This window comes from Callithrix jacchus, chromosome 19 (genome assembly GCF_049354715.1).
Source record: "Callithrix jacchus isolate 240 chromosome 19, calJac240_pri, whole genome shotgun sequence".
NCBI classification, from domain to species: Eukaryota; Metazoa; Chordata; class Mammalia; order Primates; family Cebidae; genus Callithrix; species Callithrix jacchus.
The window spans coordinates 53,871,191-53,895,252 of record NC_133520.1 but is presented as its reverse complement, the minus strand read 5'-3'; the positions used below and the strand labels follow the sequence as shown (position 1 = coordinate 53,895,252).

Below are 24,062 nucleotides of genomic sequence, written 5' to 3'. Positions count from 1 at the left end.
ATGTAATGCTCTCCATCTAATTATCTTCTATGATGTTTTAGGACTCCTTGAAGACTGATGCCTTAGGAAAACATCTGCACTCTACCCTTTGGTTGTGCTCTACACCAGACAGAAGGGCCTAGGGAAGGAGCATGGCATGTGCTATGCTTCTTTCTGCAGCTGGGATAGAGGAAAGGAACGCAGGCAGGACTCTGCACGTGCAGAGTCAATCGGTATGTTTCCCAGTCAAAATGTCACCAGGAAAGAAGCAATGGGTCACTCCTGGTCTCCATGCCCTGTGTCTTGAGAATAAACTCCTAGGAAAACAAGAAAGATGCACCAAAGATTCATACCTGATTAAATTGATGTGGTTGTTAAAACCTCTGCTAAGACTTCGTGCTGGCATTTGATCTAACCACAGCACAGGCTGATCTGGGTCAGCAATCCTATAACACAGACGGTTTTAGAAGCATTCCAAATAAAACATGCAGAGGTGTTTGCAAAGGTGGAGATAAAGCAACAGCTAGTCCATTATATCTAAAAATAAGATGTCCAAACCTATAAATTCCAGCTAGACCAGGAGAGAAGCCAGGTAACGGTAAAGGTTTAAGAGCAGAGCATATTTTTGCTCATGCAAATGAGTATCAAAGGTTCCTCTAAACTAGCTAGTTGCCAGGTACATAATTAACTATAAGGGGACTGGTCTGGCAAAGTTCATTTAAAGGTACCACAGGTAATAGATCTGTTCTTTCAATGAGACTGTTTCTAAAATGCTTCATTTAAACAGGTGATTGGAAATTTAACAACAATCAACTCCTGTTTTGAAAATATTAGTTAAGTGTATGTTCTGACAAACTTTAGAGAGAAAAACCTAACTTAGAAGGCCTGGTGTTAGCAAACAAAACAGGGTTTATAGCTTGTTAGCTAAAAGAGACTGACGTTATTTGACAATGATAAGACTTATAGTTTATTTTCACTGAAATGCTAGATACCTTCTCCATTTAACTGCAATGTCAAACATGTCTCTCCACTGCATCAACCGTGTCTTTCCATTCATTCGAACTTTCGAGTTGGTCCATGTACGTTGCACGGCTTGCATGACTTCCAATGCGGCCAAACCCATAGCTATGAGAAATGAATATCGAGAAGACAGTTAGTACACTTTAGAGGGACTGAGTTCCGCCTACTTTACAGAGTCTCAGTTAACTCAAGAGTTAACACATAAAAGGTCAGAAGTATTGGTGCTACAACAAGACCCAAGGCATGTTTCAGTCATGATGGTCCTACTAAAATTAAAACCCATCAGAGGGAACTAGAGACAACTCAAGTTGTCTGTTCCCAACTCTGCCTCCTACCGAAGCAAGTAGAGGTTTGCATTCTTCCTCACTCCTATGGCAAGGAAATAGCTCCCTGGATCAGCTGTCTGATTTCGAATAAGGACTTAAGACCTATACTCTAGTCTATACTACAGCAATAGCAAAGAAGCCAAGGATGGAAGCAGTCTTCTCTCAGAATTCAGTTTCAATGATTCTACACATTTCTGCTTTGATCACATGGAGATTTGAATAAGCACAATAAATAGTAATTTTTTAAAAAGCACAACATGGCTTAACCACCCTTGCTCTTAAGCCAGGAATATTTTCATTTTCAGATAGTTTCCAGAATACCTCTGTGTATTCTCTTGTTTGGCAGGAAACCAGGTGTTTCGTATTGCATCAGTGATCCCAAACGATCAGCCACACAAATCAGCTCCTGTACTTCAGGCTTATAACTCTCAAAATTCTGATGTAACACATCTCTGGAAGAAACATCATATACATGATAAGGACTTTTACAACAGACATTTGGTAATCCAATTCCACCTAAAAAGCGGTCACTTCCTCCACTGGAAAACTAATGAAGCAGTCTACAACCACAGAATCCTTACTTCAGTGCTTTGCGCTCAACCATACCCTCATTTAAAAGGGAATCTTTGTGGCAGCATGCGCATAATTGCTTTCACATGCTGGTTAGTAACACTGATAACTGTGATAACCAGTGTGCCATTCTGAAGACACCACTTCCATTATTTGCTTCCTAAACTTCTCCAGAATACATACCTGGATTGCCCTTTTCAACAAGCAACCAAACCCTGCCCTTTTTTCATTCCTCACGCCTGCCCAAGTTGTATTAGAGCAAGTATACTTGGAATGATACATGGGAAGACTACTGTTTTGCTGCCAACCTGCTTGATGTTTTTATAACAAAGAATGAAACTGTAAGTTATAGGTTGTTCTGGGGATCTCCAAGACCATCCTCACTCAGGCTCAGAAATTGGCTGGGAGGGCTCAGTGGACTTAGCACATAATGGTACTCACAACAGTGAGTATCATTTTTTGTTTTGTCTCCATTTGTGATTTATTACAGAACAGGAGACAAAACAAAACCAGCAGAGGGAAGAGGCACATTGAGAGAAGTCTGGAGGAAACCAGGCCCAAACTTCCAAGGGTCCTCTCCCAAGGAAGTCGTATATGACACATTCAGTTCTCCCAGCAATTAGTTATGAACACATGTGTAAAATGCTGCCAACCACGAAAGCTCATGAGAGACTCAGTGCCCAAAGATTCTACTGGGTGCTGGTTCTAGGCACTTTCTGCCCAGCGAGTTCCCAAATTCCAGATACCTATAAGGAAAGCAAGTGTTCAACAGAAACCACACTGTTTGAACAAACAGTTGAGGCACAGGGAACCACTAATAGGGAACTCCTATGAGCTCTGGGAGTGGCAGGAATCCCCTTGAAATCCAAGTTCCCAGATACCAACCAAGGGTCACTCTTGCAAGCAGTCCTTTCTAAGGACAGCAGTCATAGATCTGCTATGTTAACTCTTTCGTGCATAGAAATACTTCTCAAAAAAGGAATGGTTAGAGAACATACATAACCTCTATGAGCAATCAATTTTCTTTTCATTATTTTTGATCACGTAATAGTTGAGACACACAGAAAACAAAGAGTCAAATTACCAGGCAGATCACTAGGTCGGGAGTTTCAGACCAGCCTGGCCAACTAAGTGAAACCCCATCTCTACTAAAAATACAAAAATTACTTGGGCGTGGTGGTGGGTGTCTGTAATCCCAGCTACTCAGGAGGCTGAGACAGGAGAACTGCTTCAACCTGGGAGGCAGAGGTTGCAGTGAGCTGATATTACTCCACTGCACTCTAGCCTGGACAACAAAGCAAAACTCTGTCTAAAAAAAAAAACTAGAGCAATTAAATGCAGTTGTGTCTACTTGCCCACTGCTTTCCTATCCCATCCTTCTGTCTCCCAGCCAGTGATCACTTATCTTGGAATTTGTACTCCTGATTCCCTTACATTTAAGAAAAATAGGTTTGTTACACATAAATATCCCGAAACAATATACTCTACAGTTTTGCTTATGAGCTTTGGGAGAAAAAAAATGCCATGACAACACAACCTACTGACTTGCTGCTTTTATTCAACATTACATTTTAAATTAATTCACATTGTTGCCTGGGTCATTTGTTTATACTGCTGTATAATATCCCATTGTGTGACTGTATCACATTTATCCATTCTTCTGAATGGTCAAATTACATAATTTGGTCAGTTATGTAAGTTTGCAAGTATCTTTACCCAATTTGGGCTTATTTTTCTTTTCTTATGGTGCCATTTGTTGAACAGACGTTCTTGGGTTCAATGTAGTCCAATTTATCAATCTTTTTGTTTCAGATCTATGCTTTGTGCTTCTTGTGAAATCCTTCTATACCCTAAAGTCATAAACATTTTCATTTATAATTCCACCCAAAGTTTAAAATATTTTGCCATTCATATTTCAGATTTTCATCCATTTGGAATTGGATTACTATGCCATCATAAATATCAAATTTATTTTATCCATAAAATAAACTAATTGGCCCATCCCTACATCTTGACCAGTCCCACTCTGATCTGTAACACAGCTTTACAATTATCTAAGCTACCTATCATCTTCCTTTAGTCCACTTGCCTATCCCTGCACCAATACCATTCTGCTCATTACTATATTAAGTTTTGCTATTTGGTAGGATGGGAACCTTCCCCTTCAAACCTGGGCATCCTCTTCTTTGGGAGTATCTTGATTATTCTTGGTCCTTTGTTCTTCCATAGAATTTAAAGAATTTGCTCAACAAGTTCCTCAAAAAAACTTAGGATTTTGAATGGCATTTTATTAAATCTACAATTAATTTGCAGAGAAATGGCCTATTATTATTATCGAACTTCCAATCCATAAACATAGTATTTCTCACCATTTATTTGTTTTATCTCAGTAACTTTATCAGTTTATAATTAAGTTTTGTTATCTCCATGCAGGTTTTATACATATTTTGCAAGATTTATTTCTAAGTATTTGTTACTATTATAAATGATATTTTTGTTATTCATATATAGAAATGCAACTGATTCTTGTATATTGATTATAAACAATGACCTTGCTAAACTCTCATCATTTCCTTTCTAGAAAATTATGTGATCTGCCAACAATGACAGCTTTCTATTTTCCTTTCTAATCCATATCACTGATTTCTTTTTCTTCTCTCTGTGCACTGTCTAGGACTTCTAGTTTACTGTTGCAGAGAAGCAATGATTCTGGGTTTTTTTGTTTGACTCCAAATGGTAATGTTAATGTATCTAACACTTCATTAGTTAAAACGATGTTTGCTATAGGTGTTTTTCATTTTGTTTCATTTTTAGAGATGGGGTCTTTGCTATGTTGCTGTGGTGCAATGAATGGATGGTTATTCACAGGCATAAGGTTAGCATGCCTGATCGAACTCCTAGGCTCAAGCAATTCTCCTATCTCACCCTCCCAAGTAGCAGGGAGCAGTGTGCCACCATGCCCAGCTGATAGCTCAGTTTTGAGAGACAAAAAAAATCATATTCAATTAAAGCACTTACTTTATGTGGGGTTGCAACCCTGGCTGCTCTTCGTAGTCTTCTATAAGGAAAGGCAGATTTTTAGCCCAATGGTCCTTAAAGCTTCCAGGCAGATCCATGTCAATGTTATATTCCGTAAGTGGGGTATCAAGGTGTGCATGAAGATATCGAGAATATTCTGCAGAAAGAAAATAAGATCTGATATATCTAAATACTGCTAAAGAAACTTTTCTATGGCTAGCTGCCACACAAATATTTTGTAACAAGCTGATATTTAATTATAATAATTCTAAAAGGAGCTTCTAAATTTTAGTAAGTCATGATTGTATATGATACAGGTAACCTGCCACTGACTTGAGATAACAAGGTCAAATGTAAATCAGTCAGTCTGGGTCTACTTTGGCTAACTTTTAATCACTTTTCCAGGAAAATCATCAAAAATCTCATTGTTTTCAGTTCCAGAGCTTGAGAATCCAAGATCAGCATCAGATAGAGCCTGGTACTCTGTCAACTGGTATATAGATTAATCGGGCATATGATTTCACCAACTGATTGATGGACTGCTGCCAACTATATGGAAGCAGTGCAGGAAAAAACCCAAAGTACAGAGCACCTGCCCCTTCTGTCTATAATTCACAAGTCCAAGCTCTACTGAACCAGGAAAAAAGGAAATTGTAATTTAGGGCATCATCTAAAGAAAGATGTTTTAATAGATAGCCCCTAGTTACCTGGCTATAGGATACATAATGAGGTTAGGGTGATTAAAACTGAATTTTAAATTTTATTTAATTTGAATTAATTTAAACTTACAAACTGATACGTGATTCAATCATTAGAAAATTTCAGTATGTTTGGAACAACTTGCACACGTGAACCTACTTTTTCAACTCTAAATATTTATAAATTCTAAATTCAGATCAAGTATTTCTAATGAAAATTTAGCATCCAAATTGAGATGTACTGTAACATAAAATATACACCAGATTTCAAAGACTTAGTACAAAAAATAATGTAAAGTAGCTAATGAATAGCACTTTCATATTAATTATGTTATATATTGAGCTGATATTTTGATTGTACTGAATTTAAAATTATATATTATTAAAATTCCACTTCTTTGTTTTTCACTTTTTTAATGTGGCTACTACAAATTTAAAATTACACACACACAGCTTTTCACTTTTTATTCTTTTGGATGGTCACGGTATAAAGGGCTCACAATAACAAAGGAAAATGTGGGCTTTAATAAATCAAAAACAAAATGCCTTCAGAGACAGGAGATAGGTAAGTAAAACTGCAACTAATAAAAGGGTAACTGCAAGATTTGCCTTCTTCCTCACCTCATATTTCTCCAAAATATATGAGAATTTTGACATGACGGAATGACAAGTCAAAGATACCAAGTTCACATTTAACAGAAAGAACTTCACAGAATGTCAGCTTCCTGCCCTTTCTGTATTCTTGGATGAGATGTGATTAGACACAAATACTCCAGATGCTTTTGTCGCATTTAGTCCAAAATATGGTTTTTTGACTTAAGTAAAAAATTTTTTAACTTTATAAAGTAAAAATTTTAAAAGTGGTAGAAAACACATCCGACTGGTCTCTCGAAGACATAAACAGCTAGTCTCTGCACCAGCACTGACAAGGCATGGTTGTGGACAAGTCATATAGCCTCTTTCAAACTCCCCTATTTCATATGGAACATAAAAGAGCCAAGCAATATGATTTCTACAGCTTTGAGCATAAAAATCCAACAATTCTGTGATTTTCTGACTTACCTCGGAGATACTTCACTTTAAGATACTCAGGGCTAGCCTTCTGGCCTGGGAGAGGATCATTCAGCATAACTTTTGTTTGCGCTTTTATCCCTTCATAAAACTGTCCCATGGCAACATGGCTGAGGCCTTTCATATACTGGCACACTTCATTATATGGCTCTAGCTGCAGACACCGCTGAGGACAAAATGCTGCATTAATATTAATACAGTTCAGAAAAACTTTGAAATGCTTTATTCTTTACTCTGGAATTAGTTTTCCCTCCAGACAAATCAGACCTGTTAAACAGTCTACAGGACAAGGGCAATGATTTCTTCTTTTTCTTTTTGTTGGAGTATAAACACTATTCTCAGTCCCCCTTCTCTGTTCATTTCACTAAACGTCACTGGAGAATAATTCAAGCACTCCAATTACAGTGTTCTTATTTACGGATGCTTACCTTAAAGTTCTTCAGGGCTTCCTGTAAGCTGCCGTGGTGGTAGAGCATCATTCCCCGGAGCTGGAGGGTTTGCACATGATTTTGGTTGAGCAACAATGCCTTTTGAAAGCTCTCCGTGGCTGCTTCAAAATTGCCCAGTTCTCTAAGTATTTAATAACAGTTATGAACACAGTATAAACATTACAGGAAACATACAGAATAAGCTATCCTTGGAATTATGGACCGATAGGTAAACAAGATGCCCTGATGGGGGTGTTCCTTTTGTTACTTCTTTATAGCCTCTGACACATTACCTTCCACTTACTTCTAAATCTTAGCAGCTTATACAATAACCACAGAGCTCTTGAAATTCTGTGGGGAAAATGCATCTCCTGATTTCCAAAGGCAAACACTTATTCAAACCCCTCTCCCTGATTATTCATGATGAGTTCCAAACCTTAAAAAACCGTGTGTAAATTTTAGTATATGGATAAAAACATAGTTTTCCTTTTTGGAAACAAGTATGCTAATTATTATCATACACGATTTCAACATTCTCAATCAAATTCATAGACTTAAAAATGCACCTTTTTTTTGTCATCAAAGATACTTCACTTAAAATCTAGTAAATCATTATGTAATTTAGAATTCTGAAAAAAGAAGTGTATTTTAGAATTGTAACCATTCCAGAATGGAAATGATTGTTACGGATCAGTCTGCTTTTGATTTGCTTTTTAAATTTGTTTAGAAACCAGGTCTCACTGCATTGCTCAGGCTGAAATCAGCCTTCGGGGCTCAGGCGATGCTCCCACTTTACTTTCTGAAAAGCTGGGACCACAGGCACATGCCACAGTGCCTGGCTGATCATTCTTTTATATATTACAAAGAATTTTAGCTGGGCATGGTGGCGCGTGCCTGTAATCCCAGCTACTCAGGAGGCTGAGGCAGGAGAATTGCCTGAACCCAGGAGGCGGAGGTTGAGATGAGCCGAGATCACGCCATTGCACTCCAGCCTGGGTAACGAGAGCAAAACTCCGTCTCAAAAAAAAAAAAAAAAAAAGAATAGAAATAACCTCAAAATGTTCTATATATCAATTCTGTATAAATGATGAATATTTTAAAAAATATAATTTCTGCTTATATTCATACAGCACTTTACAAGGTGCTTTCAAATCTGTTTTAAATTTCTGTTCAATAATTCAGTGAGACAGGAAACATAAATATCATCCCTGAAACCCCAAACAAATCCAAACACACTTTTTCCAACTCAGTATAAGAGCTTCTCAAACTATCCGACAAATAAGCTCTTGAATTTAATCCTTCCTGAATAAGGTACCTAACAAAGGGTCTTTCTGTCACTATCTTTCTTTTCTAGCTTTTGCAGCACCTTTACAAGTGAGAAGCCAGAAGCTCAGGGAAGTTAAGCACACACACCTGCAAAATGACCAAGGCAGAACTAAGTCATGAGCTCCTTCACTCATGCCTTCTTACTTCCTTTTCATAACAGAGTATACTTTTTTTTTGAGATGGAGTCTCACTCTGTCGCCCAAGCTGAAGTGTAGTGGTGTGATCTTGGTTAACTGCAAACTCTGCCTCCTGGGTTGAAGTGATTCTCCTGCCTTAGTCTCCTGAGTAGCTGGGATTACAGGCACCCACCACCATGCTCAGCTAAGTTTTGTATTTTCAGTAGAGACAGGGTTTCACCACGTTGGCCAAGCTAGTCTCGAACACATGACCTCAAGTGATCCGCCTATCTCACCTTCCTAAACTGTTGGGATTACAGATGTGAGCCACTGGGCCTGGCTTACTTTTTTTTTTTTTTTTTAAACCCAAAAGTTACAATAGCTCTATTCAGGTCAATGCATGCGGTCAGGAAGCCAAGTTCTAGTTACAGCTTCTCATTCTCAACAGACGTACATTATAATCACAACTTTTCCATCCCTTCATTCTAGGACTCTTCAAAGAGATCATAGACAATTTATCTTAGTTACTGTCAAGAAAGTAGCAGCAGCAGCATCTATACCCCAATAGCTTATAATGCCACTATTGAAAACAACAACCCTTGAAGGATGAACATTTTCTAGACCAATACACACACTGAGGTTAAGAGAGAATACTGTGCGTCATGACATTCTCTGATATGATTTTTTCTACATTTGAGAGAAAATATCAACAAGTCTATACATACTTGCACAACTCAAAATATCCATCTCCTTTGGTTAAGAAATAATATTTCTTTTAAAATATTATGTGAAACTATTTTGTCTCCCTACTCTTCACCCTCCCTCCTACTCCAACTATTATTATTTTACTCACCTATAGGCCTGTCCTAGACTTTTATATGCATCTATAAAATCAACTTTCTGCTTCAAAGCTTCTTTGAAGGATTCAATAGCTTCCTGTAAAAAGTGTACAGAAAATTATTTCATTTGCATAACTGTTAAAATTGAGTTTCACTCAAATCATAAAAGGATTTAAATATATATCCTACATAGTCTCTGACAGATTTTATTTTAAATAGGAGGACTTTTAAAGAAGAGAGGCAGAAAATGCAATAAACTATAAGTCAGAAGGATTTAATTTCAGTAAACAAATGCAGTACTATGAAAAATAAGAGCCTTAAATTTCTCCCCTTTACAATGAGAATTCAGCTTTCCATTTTATCTATTTTATTACTTGCTGCTTCATTAAAACTTTGAATACTAATCATTTCACCTTCATATTATTAATATCATGTCCTTAATTAATAAAGGCCCTAGGACAAAAAGTAAGCCTAACCACTATGTGAAATAATTCAAAGTGATCGTAACTAGCAACATTTAAAATTGAAACAATGAGAGACAAAAAAGAAACCCCAGTGTGAAACTGTTTCTAAAACAAGCAAAAAGGTTCCTAGATTCGCCATCTGAAGGATTCCCATGATCTACACAGAAAGAGGAAAGAGTAAAACAAAATAAAATGAAAACCTTAAGCTGGAGGTGTTTGGGGTTAGCTTCCTTCAGCCTAACACCAAGTCCGTGGCTAAGGAAGTGAGAACCGCTACACAGGCACTAAGCTTTGGGAAGCTATCCTTGGAAATGCATTGTGTACTTGGCTACCCCCTAACTCCCTCTCCCTCTAGGAAAACTACTAATAAAATGTATGATTATATTTAAGTAGAAACAACCTAGGTTTAAACCAGCATTAAATGTACTTTTCACTATGACTTATACAATGTAATAAGAATTATAAAGATATAGCTTACTAACACTTTTCCTAAGGAAAATATGTATCTTACTAAGTTACCTGCTATAAAGCATTCATGATCTCTAACAGCTTTAATGCAAAAGACTTGACTTTAGATAATTTTACACCTGATTAGATAATTCATAGAAGAAAACTACTGAAGATGTCACATACCCTGCACATGGTAGGCACTCAATAAATATTTAATGATTTGGTAAGGCACACAAAATTATTTTGCAAAAGCAGTACAATCCTAACTCTTCAAAAAGGCATTCATTCCCTGCACCTTGATTTTCTCTGGAAGGGAGACAGCAGGACAAGAGAGGCTGGTGTGCAAACTCTTCAAAGGTAACAATGGGACAACAATCTACCAGTTAAGGACTCCTGCTGAATATCTACTGTTGGGTAAAAAGATGAGAATGGATAAACTTTAACATTTAAGAAATGTTAAAGATCACTTTTAGTTAGGCTTCTGGCCATGGTGTAACCTTGATCTTTTAAGATTTTACCACTACATTCTTAATTCAGTAAACATGCATTGAGTGCCTACTATGTGCCAGAGACAGTGTGAGGTGCAGGGAGGCAAGGATGAGCCAGTCATTATCTCTGTCCTCTAAGAATGGAGTCTAGTTAGAAAGCCAATTGTGTCACCAGGTTACTGGAATACAAATTAAGAGCTACAATAGAGATGTAAGTCTCTGGGAATGAAGAGAAAGAAACAACTAACTGAGCCTGGGGTAAGGGAACAGGCTTCAGGGAGGAAGTGACAACTGAGTTGGGTCTTGGAGAATGAAAAGGAATTTGGTAAAGAAAGAGGACACTTTGCAGAGGGCAAATAGTACTGTACAGTGGTATAGATCATAGAAATGGGAAATTTAGTGGGGCAGGAGTGCAGGGTGTATGGGTGGGTGCAAGGGAGAGGGAAAAGATAGGAGACCAGGCTACTGTGGGAAGCTGGGCCAGGAAAAGAAGGGCCTCCTGGGCCATGCTGTGCAGGCAGTGAGGACTAAGGGGCTTCACATAGGTGCATGACCTCAGGAAATGTAATTTTTAGAGATGATTACTACTAGCAGCAACAAAGAGACTAGGGAGGGAAGAGAATGGAAACAGGGAGCCCAATCAGGGAGCTGCTGCAGTAGTTGGAGCAAGAGATAATGAAAGCTCAAACTGAGAAAGTGTCTCTGAGGAGAGACAAGAAGGGCCCCTCAGGAGACATTTTGAAAGGCAAACTACAGCAGTTTGGTGGCTGCCTGGGTATGGGAGGGAGATGAGGGAGAACAAAGGGTAGGAAGCTTTTAAGCTGAACAGCCTGGGTGGGTGGCAAGAGCATTAACCAAGTAAGGAAGTACAGGAGAAAGGGCAGCTGCAGGTGGAGGTGGGGTGGGGCGGGAGGGGATAACGAGCCCATCAGGCGTGTTAAGGCTGGAGTACTTGTGGACAGCTAGGTGGAGACGCCCAGGGGGCTACCCACTCCACTTACAGCATGCTTGGACGCCACAGTTCTTCAAAGTCTGATTTCTCTTCAGCTTTTAAGAGTCTTTGGTTTCGGGGTTCCTGTCTAATCACTGCACAGCTTTCTACCTCATTCTGCCAAAGAGGGGACATAGTAGAATCAAGATTTTAAGGCGTTGGGAACAAAGAAACTACGTTTGAATGAATCAATCTCTAAGCATATGAACTGGCTCTGAATTAATTTGCTTGGCAAATGCTGTCCCACCACTTTCAGTCCCCATCTTTCTTGCTAGTGGACAGACAACCACCACCTTAGGGCTGTTCCTTATAACTAAGAGAACACTCTCAGATAATTCTCAAAGCAAAGGCTGGTAAAAACAGGTGCTCAGGACACATGGTTTGTGAAATATCCCTTACAACATAGATAAAACGATGGGATTCAACAGAAAAGTTTTTTGTTGTTCTTTCCCTAGGAAGATACAAAATGCCTGCTATAACCCCTGAATTGGATAGTTGTGAAATTTGTAATGTAACATTGCCTAATATACTTCTAACGGATTACATCATAAAGTAAATAAGCAATCACCCACTTAATTAATTTCTAAATTGCTGTTGGCCAAGAGAGACCACCTTCAGGATACAAAGATAGCTCAAACTCATCGGACCATTTAATACTTGTCTCTGTGGTTAACAAGAGAAATAGGAAAATCTGGACAAAGTTCATTTATTAATTCAGCCATTTCACTACCAACTTAGTTTTCCAATCTGTATGACAGGGATACCCTCCACTTCTTCTATACCTCATGGGGACACCGCTGGATGAATGAGACAGTAAGTTCCCACTTTAACCTCCTCAGACAGAGGATGTGTAAAAACGCCAAGAAAGAGTTCCCATCTATTATACTTGCTGATGCTGTGCTTATGAGCATGGTGAAAAGGACAGAGGGCCAAATAACTTTGTAAGACTAGTTTGCTTAGGGGCTTCTGATGCTCAAAATGAAAGCACTGTTTCTAGGTTCTTATCATGCAGATCTAAAGGAAATCAAACTGAATTGCAGTTCTTTGCACTTCCTACTTTCTCTTTTCTGAAAAATTTTCATTTTTAAATACCTCAAAGAGCCCTGTCCATGTTCCTAAACCTGGCTTTACAGTAACAATGCTAAAGCGAAATCATTTGTTTGCATTTGTTTACTTTTAGAAATATTTTCAACCTCTTAATACAAATAGGTTGGTATTTTTCGTATTTCTAATCTTTTCCTCCTCCATGAGATATCCTAGAGATATAATTCCAGTAAAGTACTGAGGTTTGGAATTCTTTTTTAATTTAAGGTGACTGTCAGAGATGACGAGAAGAACAGAGGGCAGACACAAAATAAACTGGAGAAGTCCATCTGTCAGCTGCTCAAAGCATATTTTAAGAAATTGCTCTCAAAGCCTACAGCTGCCAGTCTGAATCCTGAGGGGAGAGGGAAGTCTTTATTAGGGGTATCCTCCACACACTTCCAAAAGGAATGTGAGGCTTATGAAATAGAATCTGTAAAATTCCTTTTGGTTTGGTTTTTAGTGGGACGGGGGACTTTTCTTTTAGAAAACTATAAAACTTTAAATTTTCACAGATAAAATAATCTATAATAATTAATACTGGATTCCTGTTTACCGTTTACAAAGTACTTTTCACATAAAGTATTTTATTGAATCCTCATGATCACTCCAAGAGGCAAAAAGTAGAATTGTTTCCACTTCATAGACACAGAAGGAGAAACTGATTGTTCATGGAGCTTGGAGCAAGAGCTCAAACCAAGGCCTTTAAACACCAACTTCAATGCTCTGTCCTTGAAATTCATTTTTCCACTAATACGTATTGGCACCTACTATGTGACAGCAATGTCCTTAACACTAAGGGTTTGCAATGTGCGGCCTTTTCACAGGTAAACACTCTCCCCACAACCCAAATATATGTATGTCAGATCCTTAAACCACTTTAAGTAATAAAATGTCTGTTCTTTCTGTCAGAATACACATCCCTGCCACACACTACTCAATTTCTTCACAGCCTTCAAAGTTCTTGTTAAGCACCACTTTCTGAGGCTCCTGTCAGAACAAACTGCTTTTTGGCTGTGCAGGCTGACTGTATTTTGTTCTCAGGCCCATCTGTCTTCCATCAGATAGCTTAGATGTGTCCTGTGTGAGAGCACCTGGGTGCCTGGCCTTGGGAGGCACAGAGCAGGCCCAGGTGAGAGAGGCAGCTGCCCGTCAGGTTCCAGGCCCCCGGCTCCTGGCACAAGCCTTCTCACAGTGGGTTCCCCACACAGACTCAGAACGTGGAATCGAATGCCCAGGCAGGAGGAAGGGCCAGGCTGGAGGCCACATTTCTGCCCATACTTTCAGTCAGTTCAGATAGCTTTCCTGTTTCCCTCTACCTCCTCTGTCCAACAGTCAGGCAGTCATCAAGTGATACTAATACAGTCAATCTCAGAAGGGTCTCCCAACCCGTTCCTGTGATCTCTCAAGAGCTGGGTCAAGTTTCATGGCCACTGAGCCAGACGCAACAATATCACCTGGTCAGTCTTTCTGTCCCTCATCTCCTCAGCCACCATGCTATCAGAATCTACATCCTAAATTACAGATTTGGTCTCAATGCTGTAATCTATGTATTTTGTCAATCTAGAATGCATAGCTCTTCTGGCCTGCAAATTTAAGTCAAAATGCTTAGCCCAGTACTCCAGGATAAGGACCTGCCCTCCACCAGCCTTCCAGCTTCATCTCCCTTCAACCACACCCAACTACTTCCCACTCTGTGAACTGACCATATTTTCACCTGCCTGTGTTATCACCTCGGCTTTCCTCTCTACCTGAAGGGCTTTTCTTCTCCCACTTCCAACACCTAATCCTACTCAGCCTTCCAGGTCCAGGACAAAGTTCACCTGTTCTTTGGAACTTTCTCTAACTCTGCAGTCCCAACAAATCTTTCTTATCTACATTTTCAAAGCACTTTGTTTATACTAGGTTCCTGGGTATGTTTGCCATATGATAAATTATATGTGGAAAAAGGTTTGCAAACTATATCCTCTATAAAGGTAAAGTATCATTTCTCCCACTTATTAACCTTTGATCCTTTCCCTTTCTGTATCTCCCTCCAGGAACCCAGCAAATAGTAGGAGTTGAATAAATAATAAACATGCTGATTTAGACTACCTTCTACATCAGACCAGCCATCAGTCAAATGAAATTCCTCCCACCCACAAAAAAGAAGCAGAGTCATCATATGGTACACATATGCACAACACTTTCACCTTCAGAAGTCCTCTGTGAAAGAAAGTTAAACCTTTGTATAGCATAGCTATAGGCTGGTTTTTGTTCAGTTCTAAGGACTGCTGAAAGTCTTCATGGGCTGTTGCATAGTCCTACGAGAAGGAGAGTGGAGGAAAAAATAAAATAGTATTCATTAATTAGATATATGAACATTTCCTAATTTTTGACTGGTAGAGAAAAAAATCTCAATTCATCCTCTGCCCTTTTCGGCTTTAAAGGAAACATTTCATGACAATACATATTAGTTAAATGCTTATACTACTCATTCAAATCGTTGGAGTTTTTTAAGAAAAGCAATTGTGAGAAAAACTCGCAAAGGTTTAATTTAAGCACTCTATCTCAACTGCAGAAAAGTTATCTCAAATACTATTGAAGAAATAATCTGTTAGAGAAACTTCAGGGACTAGCATTTTATCATACTAGATATTTCCGAAATAATTATGCCACAGATTAACATTAAAATATGTTATGCTGAGACTCTTCTAATATATTTTCTTTTGCACAGAAAATTGATATTTAAAGTACGATAAGCCACAGAAATAGTTGTGTGGCTTATCGTACTTTAAATAAATCATACTCTACTCATGAAATTACTCTCAGCAGGCTGCAATTCTTGCCCCCGTATATTAAAGCCACTCTGATGATAAAAGACAATCTTGTGAGGCTTGGGTCACTTACATAGAGAAGCGACGGTCTGGAAAGCCATGCTAGTTCAGGGTATGGTTCTTGGGTTGTGAAACCCGAAGAAATTCAAATTGTGCCTCTAAGTTTAATAATCCCATTGACAACATGCACACCTGCTTGCCTATGACGGCATTTGCAAGAAAGATAGACATACAATCCACAAGCTAAATTTCGCTTTCTCTTTCTTTTTTTAAATGCCAGTCCAGAATTAGTTATTGCTGACAGCTCAAACAAGAAAATATGTTTTTAGTACTTAATGTTCTCCACTTAATGTTTAATTTCAGGTAGAGAAAATGCTTTTATAACTCTTAGGACACAGACATATATTACTAAACAGCCAAAGCCCAAATCTATCAAAGAGTCGCTTTCTGGGGTCCAGGGAAAAATGAAATCTTCATCATCATAAAAAGAAATACTTCAAGACAAAAATAAGTCACCTCTGATATGAAGTACAGGGTTCCCCGATGTCTGTACAGCCGCGCTGAGGGCTGCAGTTGAATAGCTTTAGTGAGGTCATTCACTGCTTCATTAATTCGTCCCAGAGGGGACAGAATCTAGAAATCCCAAACATGTAATCAGGAAAAATACCCATGATCAACCTTAAAATCCCAATGTTTTTGACTCTTCAATTCCACTACACCATACTCCACTCACAAAATTCTCTCAGCAGGCTGCAATCCTTGACCCCACATACTATGCAATGGGGTTCAAAGTCAACCAGCTGAGGTGCCACTAATCTCTGTCCAGTCAAGCAGGAGGCTGATGAACTATGACTGCAGCAACTGCCTTGTCACTATTTCACATTCTGGGTTATACCACATGTTGCTTTTCTTGTAATATGATTTTTTTTTTCTTGACTTCATCTGTTAAATCAAAATTTGGCATATATACACAAAGACGCCAAAATTAACCTGAAAGATAACTTTGAACCATTAAAATAGACAAATTATTGGACACAGATTAAAGTCCTCCATGGTCTTTAGCTCTGTTCTCTATGTAAGAAGAGCTGAATGACAACTTCTAAGATTCCAGATGCTCTTTAAGCCCTTTTGCGTAACAACTTTTAACTCATGAGTCATGATCTACAGAGAAGGAGGAAAAATATCTGCAAGCCTGTTTGGAAAAGCTCTTTTGAGCTAGCAATCAGTTGTATTCAGGCAATGTGAAAATACAGAAGGCAGTTCAGAATGCAAACGTAAACCCAAAAGACATAAGAAAATCCAAAATGGGTATCAGTATTCATGCAATCAAGCCCAAGCACTTTATCCTGAATAAACATCCTTAAATTAGGGATTATTTCGTTGTTGTTTTAGAGACAGGGTCTGACTCTGTCACCCAAGCTGGAATGTTGTGGCACAATCATAGCTCACTGTAACCTCGAACTCCTGGGATCATGCAATCCTCCTACCTCAGACTCTTTAGTAGTTTGGGCTACAGGGTTATGCCATCATACCCTGCTAATTTATTTTTTTAATTTTTCTGCAGAGGTAGGGGGTCTCACTACATTGACCAGGCTGATGTTGAACTCCTGGCCTCAAGCAATCCTCCTGTGTTAGTATCCCAAAATTTTGGGATTACAGGCATAACCCATCATGCCCAACCTATTCTGTCCTTATTATACAGGTTATTTCTACCAAACTTTACTGATTTCCTATTCTACAGAAGTATAAAACCAGCAAGAGAGAGGATTCAGGCAGGCCTATCACTAATAGTAAGCATGACAGCTCAGAAAGAGGAAAGAAATTGAATATATGTCTGAGAATTCAAAAAGCACAGTGGGCTGGGGTTGTATTTTAGAAGGAAAATCATCCCTCCCTGGGTTATCAACTCCTAGGTATATAATTGAATCATTATACCCCAGCACAACCATCAATATGCATAATAATTAGTAACTTTAAAAAGTTAACATATTCATCAAATATAGAGTATTTCAGAAAGCATGAAAGTGAAAGATTTCTCATAAAAAGACTTCTGACATATATAAATGGTATGTTATAATTGAGCTGGAAAATTCAGTATGTGATAACATTATTGCCCAATAATGCCAGAAAATGAGAATATTATTAGACATTTTTAAGACAATTAAAAATTATTTTTCTAATTAACAATGCCATTTTGGATAAACAATTAGCTTTTTATTAGATATGGAAATTTTAAAGTCCTTTTATATAATTCTTACCTAAGTATACTTAATTTAGTTCATGATTTACCAGATTTTAACATAAACCAGAGTAATAGAGGGGACAAAGCATCAGTCCCCTCTCCCAGAAGCAGCTGATTACCAAATCTGTCACCAAATTAGCCACTAAACACCAGCTAAATACCAGCAAGTCTCATGCCGGGATAAACTATAGTCAGCCCTTAGGGTTACAATTCAAAATAGATTAAGAGGTAAGAAATTAAATCATTCACTGAGAAAGATTTTATTCAAAAAGCCAAATCCCCAACAAAACATAAAATTCACTTTAAGAGACTGAACTGTAAGACACGATAATCTTGAGAACAAAAATATTGTAAATATAGTTTTTAAATTCCTACACCCTTAGCACTTGCTTAACTAGTTTTCTCTCTCAAAAGAGAAAATAAAAAGTAATTTTTTCTTTAGATCAACTATGAGATCATATCAGATAATTGAAAGTTGTTTTATTCAGACTAAATACATTAACACATATGAAGCCTAGATCACTTATTATTTTAAGAAAGTAAAATAAACACATTTCACTTAAAAACATTAAACAGAATGCCTTTGTACAGAGTCTCGTCCCTGCGCTGTACACTCTCCACCATCTTGTCCCCACCACACCATGGGATTGGATCAGCCCTAGCCTCACTTCCTCCTATGGCCTCAGCAAACACTCCCGACATTCCCCTTCTCTTCCTAAAGAAGTGCCTCTTCTGTCTATTTGAGCCAGTATTACATGGCATCTTCACCACATTATCTCTCTGTCTCTACTTCAAGTTCCTTCAGGGTATGGCTGCAATCATCCTCACTTGATCTATGTATCTATGCAGCTAGGTCGATCTCATAGGAATTACATTTAAGTTGCTTGCACAAATATTTGACCTATGTATCTATGCAGCTAGGTCTATCTCACAGGAATTACATTTAGGTGCTTACACACATATTTGATCTATGTGTCTATGCAGCTAGGTCTATCTCATAGGAACTATATGTAAGTGCTTGCACACATACACATCAGCAGAATGAACGCTTCCAAGGGCTGTGAATTCTGGTTTCACCAAACACTCAGTCTTGCTAAAGTATATCACATAGACAGTAAATATTATGTGTTATATTTTTCAATGAATATCTATAAAAGTACTACACGTCATAACCACATATTTTCATACTAAATATTACTCTTCTATATTAGTTCAGGAATATCACTCAGTCTATAGTTTTCTAGTAATTTCAACCATGTTTAAAGGCATTAAGTACCTACATAGAAAAACATAATAGTTTTAAGGGAGCATTAAAATTTACAAGTAATAAAATAATAGGAAAAAAAATTGAGATTTGACTAACCCAATAATGACAGAGGGAAAAAGAAAACCACACTCACTTCTGCTCGCTGCTCAAATACCTCTGGACGATCTGGTTCCAAGGTAATTACTCGGCTCAGTTCGAACAGAGCAAGCTCAGCATTCTTAATGTCCTTGAAAAGGCATTAGCTTAGTATGAGACATACTGTTACTCAAAACCAGGCTGAAAAGATTTTCTGAGAAAACTAATAATTTAGTAATGATATAACCAATTGTTTAGAAATAAATATGAACTTCACTTCTATGAAAGAGAGGTGCCATGTCAAATCAGTCATGATATTACAATTACTTAACTCACTCAAGTCTACCTACTTACTCAACAATAACACATGAGACCCGGCTACCTATCACAAGTTCCACAGATGGCAGGATATTATCTACACTTAATCTGCTTAAACATGGAATCAACGAATCTCAGTGGATAAGTACATGGATACCAGCACATGAAATGATGCTGACTGGTGGCAATGGGGGAACAGAAATGGATCAGGTCAGTGTCTCATAAAAACATAAGCCTAAATCTATACCTTAAGAAGTTTAGATAAGTTCTCTTTAACATTTGCATGTTACTTTTACATTAAAAATGCATGTGTAACTTTTTATTAAATATACAATCAAATTTAATATAGAGACCTATAATTTTAAAAGCTGAGAATTAGAAAGAGGCAGCTCTGAACTTTACTAGCGCAACTTCAACCTGGTCATTCACTGATGCTCTGAGTGCAATGTCATTTCCTTCCTACCCACTTCTATCATTCCCAATTCCAAATTCATTCTCAGTCTTCTATGCCTCAGAAGTATATAAACAGACAAGGATCTCCAATAGGCCAGCACAAGGTTAGTACAATATTAATTTTAATATTTTATAAATTGTAATAAAATAAAAAGGTTAAACATTATAAATATTTTTAATGTAAAAGTTACAAAAGTGATATTTCTTTCTCAAAGTACATTTTCACACAAATATTTTTAGTATACAGTAAGACAATAGAAAAAGTTTGCATATAATCTCCTAGACTAGGAAAGCTGAACTTACACCATTTCGTGATTTACTACATAATTTCAGGAGTCTTCATTTTTATATCGTGGTACCTTTTCTCGTGTAAAACATGATTATTATAGTCCTCCTCCAGCCTTTCTCAGAGAAATAAGGGGAATAATTTGATTATAGCTACAAAGATATTATACCTATCTACAAAAAGTATAAAATATAACAAATAAAAATAAATGTTACACGCCTAAAGAAACCTTTTGTTCTTTCATCAACCTTTGATAATTGTGAAAGGAACTCAAATTCTAAGTCCTGCTGCACTATTGATACCCAGTCTACACTTTGACCATTGAATGTCTCTTAGGAATACAATCAGGGTCTCATGCTTTTCTTAGTCTACGTTCAGTTGATCAAAGTTGACCCCAGATCTGGGTGGAAATCCCCAGTCCACCAGTTACTAGCTGCCATTTTCTCATCTGTGAACTGGAACCATAGATACCACTCCATGTCCCATCAAGAGTCAATGAACAGTAGCAGTGCTAGCAAAACCCTGGTCTGTGTCAGGTCATGTAGGCGCTATGGCAATCATAACTATTACATACTCACATGTAGTCCCTTCTTTCCATAGGCTATCCCTCGGCCATAAATTGCACTAACCAGATCAGGCTCCTCCTAGTCAGACCAAAACAGAAACACGTCAAAAACCATAAGCAAAACAAAACAAAAAAATCAGTTTCTGCTTAAAGCACATTAATGCCACAAGTGACAGCTCTACTTCTTTATGCTACAACCACTCATAAGTCAATACACAGTCTCCAACCTGAAATGTCTATGTTCTTAAAGCTCATTTGAATGAAATGTAATAAAAGTTTCATGTTGAAAAAAAATAATAAAGAGAGGAGAAGGGAACCAACATTACTGAGCAACATGCTCATTTCTTTCACAGAGTCATCTTATTTAAAATGCAATCCTCTCAACAACTCTGGCAGCATCAGCAATCATGTCTTACAGAGGAGAAGAAAGAGGCTTAGAGAGTAAAGAGATGTGAGCAAAGGATTGGGTAAAAGGATTGGGTAATGCCTCTAACCTGTTTGTTTCCTCTCATATATTCATGAAATAACCTGAAAAGGAAAGAACCACTCAGTGCCAACACAATGAACTAGAAATGAGTCTGCACTGAAATCTGTTGGAGATTAATACAACCCTATATACTAATGGGTCGAAATAAAAAACCAGACCCTTTTTTCAACCTGTTCTCATGCTCTCTCCTGTTATTCCGCAATCCAAATGGGGTGGAGGAAACACCTATCGGGACCAACAACAAAACATCTGTTACCCCTGGCCATTGAGTCCTTACACACAGGTTAGCTGGTAAGTGAATGAAATGACTCTCATCTACATTTAGCCTCTACAATTTTTATCTCTTTGAATGGTTCACTATATGGTTAAAAAAGAATAAACAGCTGTCTCTGGCTATAATGTCCTGGGTGGAAGTCTTGCACTGCTAAGGTATTTAACAGAATGGCACTAGATTCTCCAGAAAAAAAATCTCTGCAAAGACTTGATAAAGTTACAATTCTGAGCTAGGGTATCTGCCAGTATTGGAGAAAATGAACACATCCACTTCAATGATGAGTAAATGGCAAAAAATAAAGGAGAAGATAACATGTATTTAAATTTTCTTATAGGCTACTCAAATGGAATGAGATGCATCTATACTCAGTGGTAAACTGGCACATCACTGGCCACAACCCAGACAGCAGATTGTACTACATGGTATATGAAAAATTACAAAAATTCAACTAAACAATTTGAGGTTTCTAGCTTCTCTTAGAACATCAAAAGATCCAACAAATACAGGCCCACATGTTGGCATTCTCACACAGCAATAAATAAGTGACCAGAGCTAAGCACTAGCTGTCTCTTTAGATGAGAGGTACATGTTCATCAGTTCACCACAGGGCCTACCCATCACTACCACACTGCACCAACTCTCTTTGCTCAGGTTACCTCCCTGGCCCCTACAAATTGCTGGATTTATGGTTTATAACTTATATATAACTGGCATAGAGGTGCTCATGCTATTTGCTGAGAGGGGAAAAAAGTACACATTATAGATCTACAGAAGAATGGCAGTTACGTTTCATAAATCATATGTGATTGTGTGAACCATTATGTGCACAGAAAGAAACTCTCCAAAATGCTACCAGGAATTTCCTCTGGGGAGTGAGATTACTAGATATATTCCCATTATACTTAATACATTGTTATATTCCTGTTAATTGTTTAAAATAGACATGTTCATTTATAATCAGAAAAAAATGTTTAAATAATACACGTTTCACTGCAAAAATTTAGAAAATGAAGAAAAGCAACAAGCAGAAAGTAAAGGGTGCTCTATAATCCTGCCCCCCAGAGACAAGCACTTTAAACATTTAAGTATTCTTCCCGGCTTAAAGGAAGGCAGAGCAAGTGGTTTGGATGAAAAAAGAATACAGGTATAAGGGGGAAAAGGGGAGCAGGAAAAAAGGGAACCTCCTGAGGAATTAAAAGTAAGACTGGCTTCATGTTTTTCCATGGCAAAAAAAAGCCAGAAGATAGAACAGTCAGCAGTTGAACAGAACCCTGGCCAGGCTGGGGTGGAAGGCAGTGAACCCAGCGAGCTCATCCTCTAGAGCGGGGGTGTCCAATCTTTTGGCTTCCCTGGACTACACTGGAAGAAGAATTGTCTTGGGCCACATATAAAATACCTTAATACTAACAATAGCTAATGAGCTAAAAAAATAATAAATCTCATAATATTTTCAGAAAGCTTACAAATCTGTGTTGGGCCACATCCAAAGCCATCCTGGGCTGCATAAAGCCCATGGGTTAGACAAGCTTGCTTTAGGATAACATATGTCTCCAGGAAGAATCAAACCTATGCTCAGATTTGTTACAGTTCAAAATATATTATCCAAGCTGCTTTTCTCCCAACTGAGAAAAAAGTTTACTCCAGATGACCAAAAGGTAAATCAGAAAAAGGTGTCAGTAAACAGTTATTCTACTAACATGAATGGTACCCCTGCACACCCGTGGCCAGGGCTGGTGCTCTGACATCTTCCTGCTCTCCAGCTCACACACGCCTCACCAAATCCTGACCCTCCCACCTTCTGAACAGATCGGGGTCCTCCTGCCCACTCCATCAGCCACTGCCCTGTTCTAAGCCTTCCTCTCTCACCTAGGATACTGTGATCACCTTACCTGTTCCCATCTATTCTCCACAGACACACACCAAGAGTTATCTTGCTAACACTAAAGTCTCATCACATCACTTCCCTAACTGAAATTATTCAGTGACTCCCCAACACCTAATACAGTGACATTCAAACTTTAACTCTAAACCACTGAAATACTTTTTACATTACAATCCAGTACATACATACACATGTGCACAGCATATACACACACGTATCAAAACAGTTTCACTAGGTTATATCTAGGACTTGCTATACACAGTAGAATCTGATATTTTCTAGTCTAATACATTTCACTTTTATATATATATATATATATTTTATTGTGTTTTAGGTTTTGGGGTTATATTTCACTTTTTAAAAAAATAGTGCTAATCTTGACTTGCCAATTAATTTCAGGACCCACTAAAGGGTAGCAACCCACAATACAAAAAAAAGGGTAACATCTAAATGGTTTTGAAGAAAACATTAGTCATTTTCCTGCCTTATTGTTCAGCCTCATCTCCTTCCTCTTTTTTTTTTTCTTTTTG

At 38.0% G+C, this 24,062-nt stretch overlaps 1 protein-coding gene across 10 annotated transcripts in view; it reads right to left on the bottom strand.

The window, feature by feature from the left end:
• Positions 1-24,062, bottom strand: part of TTC13 (tetratricopeptide repeat domain 13) — a 75,831-nt gene that overhangs the window by 20,040 nt on the left and 31,729 nt on the right. For 4 of the 10 annotated variants that reach the window (XM_035281316.3, XM_035281318.3, XM_035281326.3 and 1 more), the window contains exons 5-15: positions 20,903-20,968; positions 19,326-19,418; positions 16,200-16,316; positions 15,060-15,170; positions 9,406-9,488; positions 7,111-7,252; positions 6,674-6,848; positions 4,914-5,070; positions 1,647-1,777; positions 972-1,104; positions 333-425 (exon numbers count right to left, since the gene is read on the bottom strand). In XM_035281316.3, the coding sequence (XP_035137207.2) occupies positions 333-425; positions 972-1,104; positions 1,647-1,777; positions 4,914-5,070; positions 6,674-6,848; positions 7,111-7,252; positions 9,406-9,488; positions 15,060-15,170; positions 16,200-16,316; positions 19,326-19,418; positions 20,903-20,968 (1,301 nt within the window). The remainder of the gene's footprint in view (positions 1-332; positions 426-971; positions 1,105-1,646; positions 1,778-4,913; positions 5,071-6,673; positions 6,849-7,110; positions 7,253-9,405; positions 9,489-15,059; positions 15,171-16,199; positions 16,317-19,325; positions 19,419-20,902; positions 20,969-24,062) is intronic. The other 6 variants (XM_035281319.3, XM_035281320.3, XM_035281321.3 and 3 more) reach the window with 3 other exon arrangements.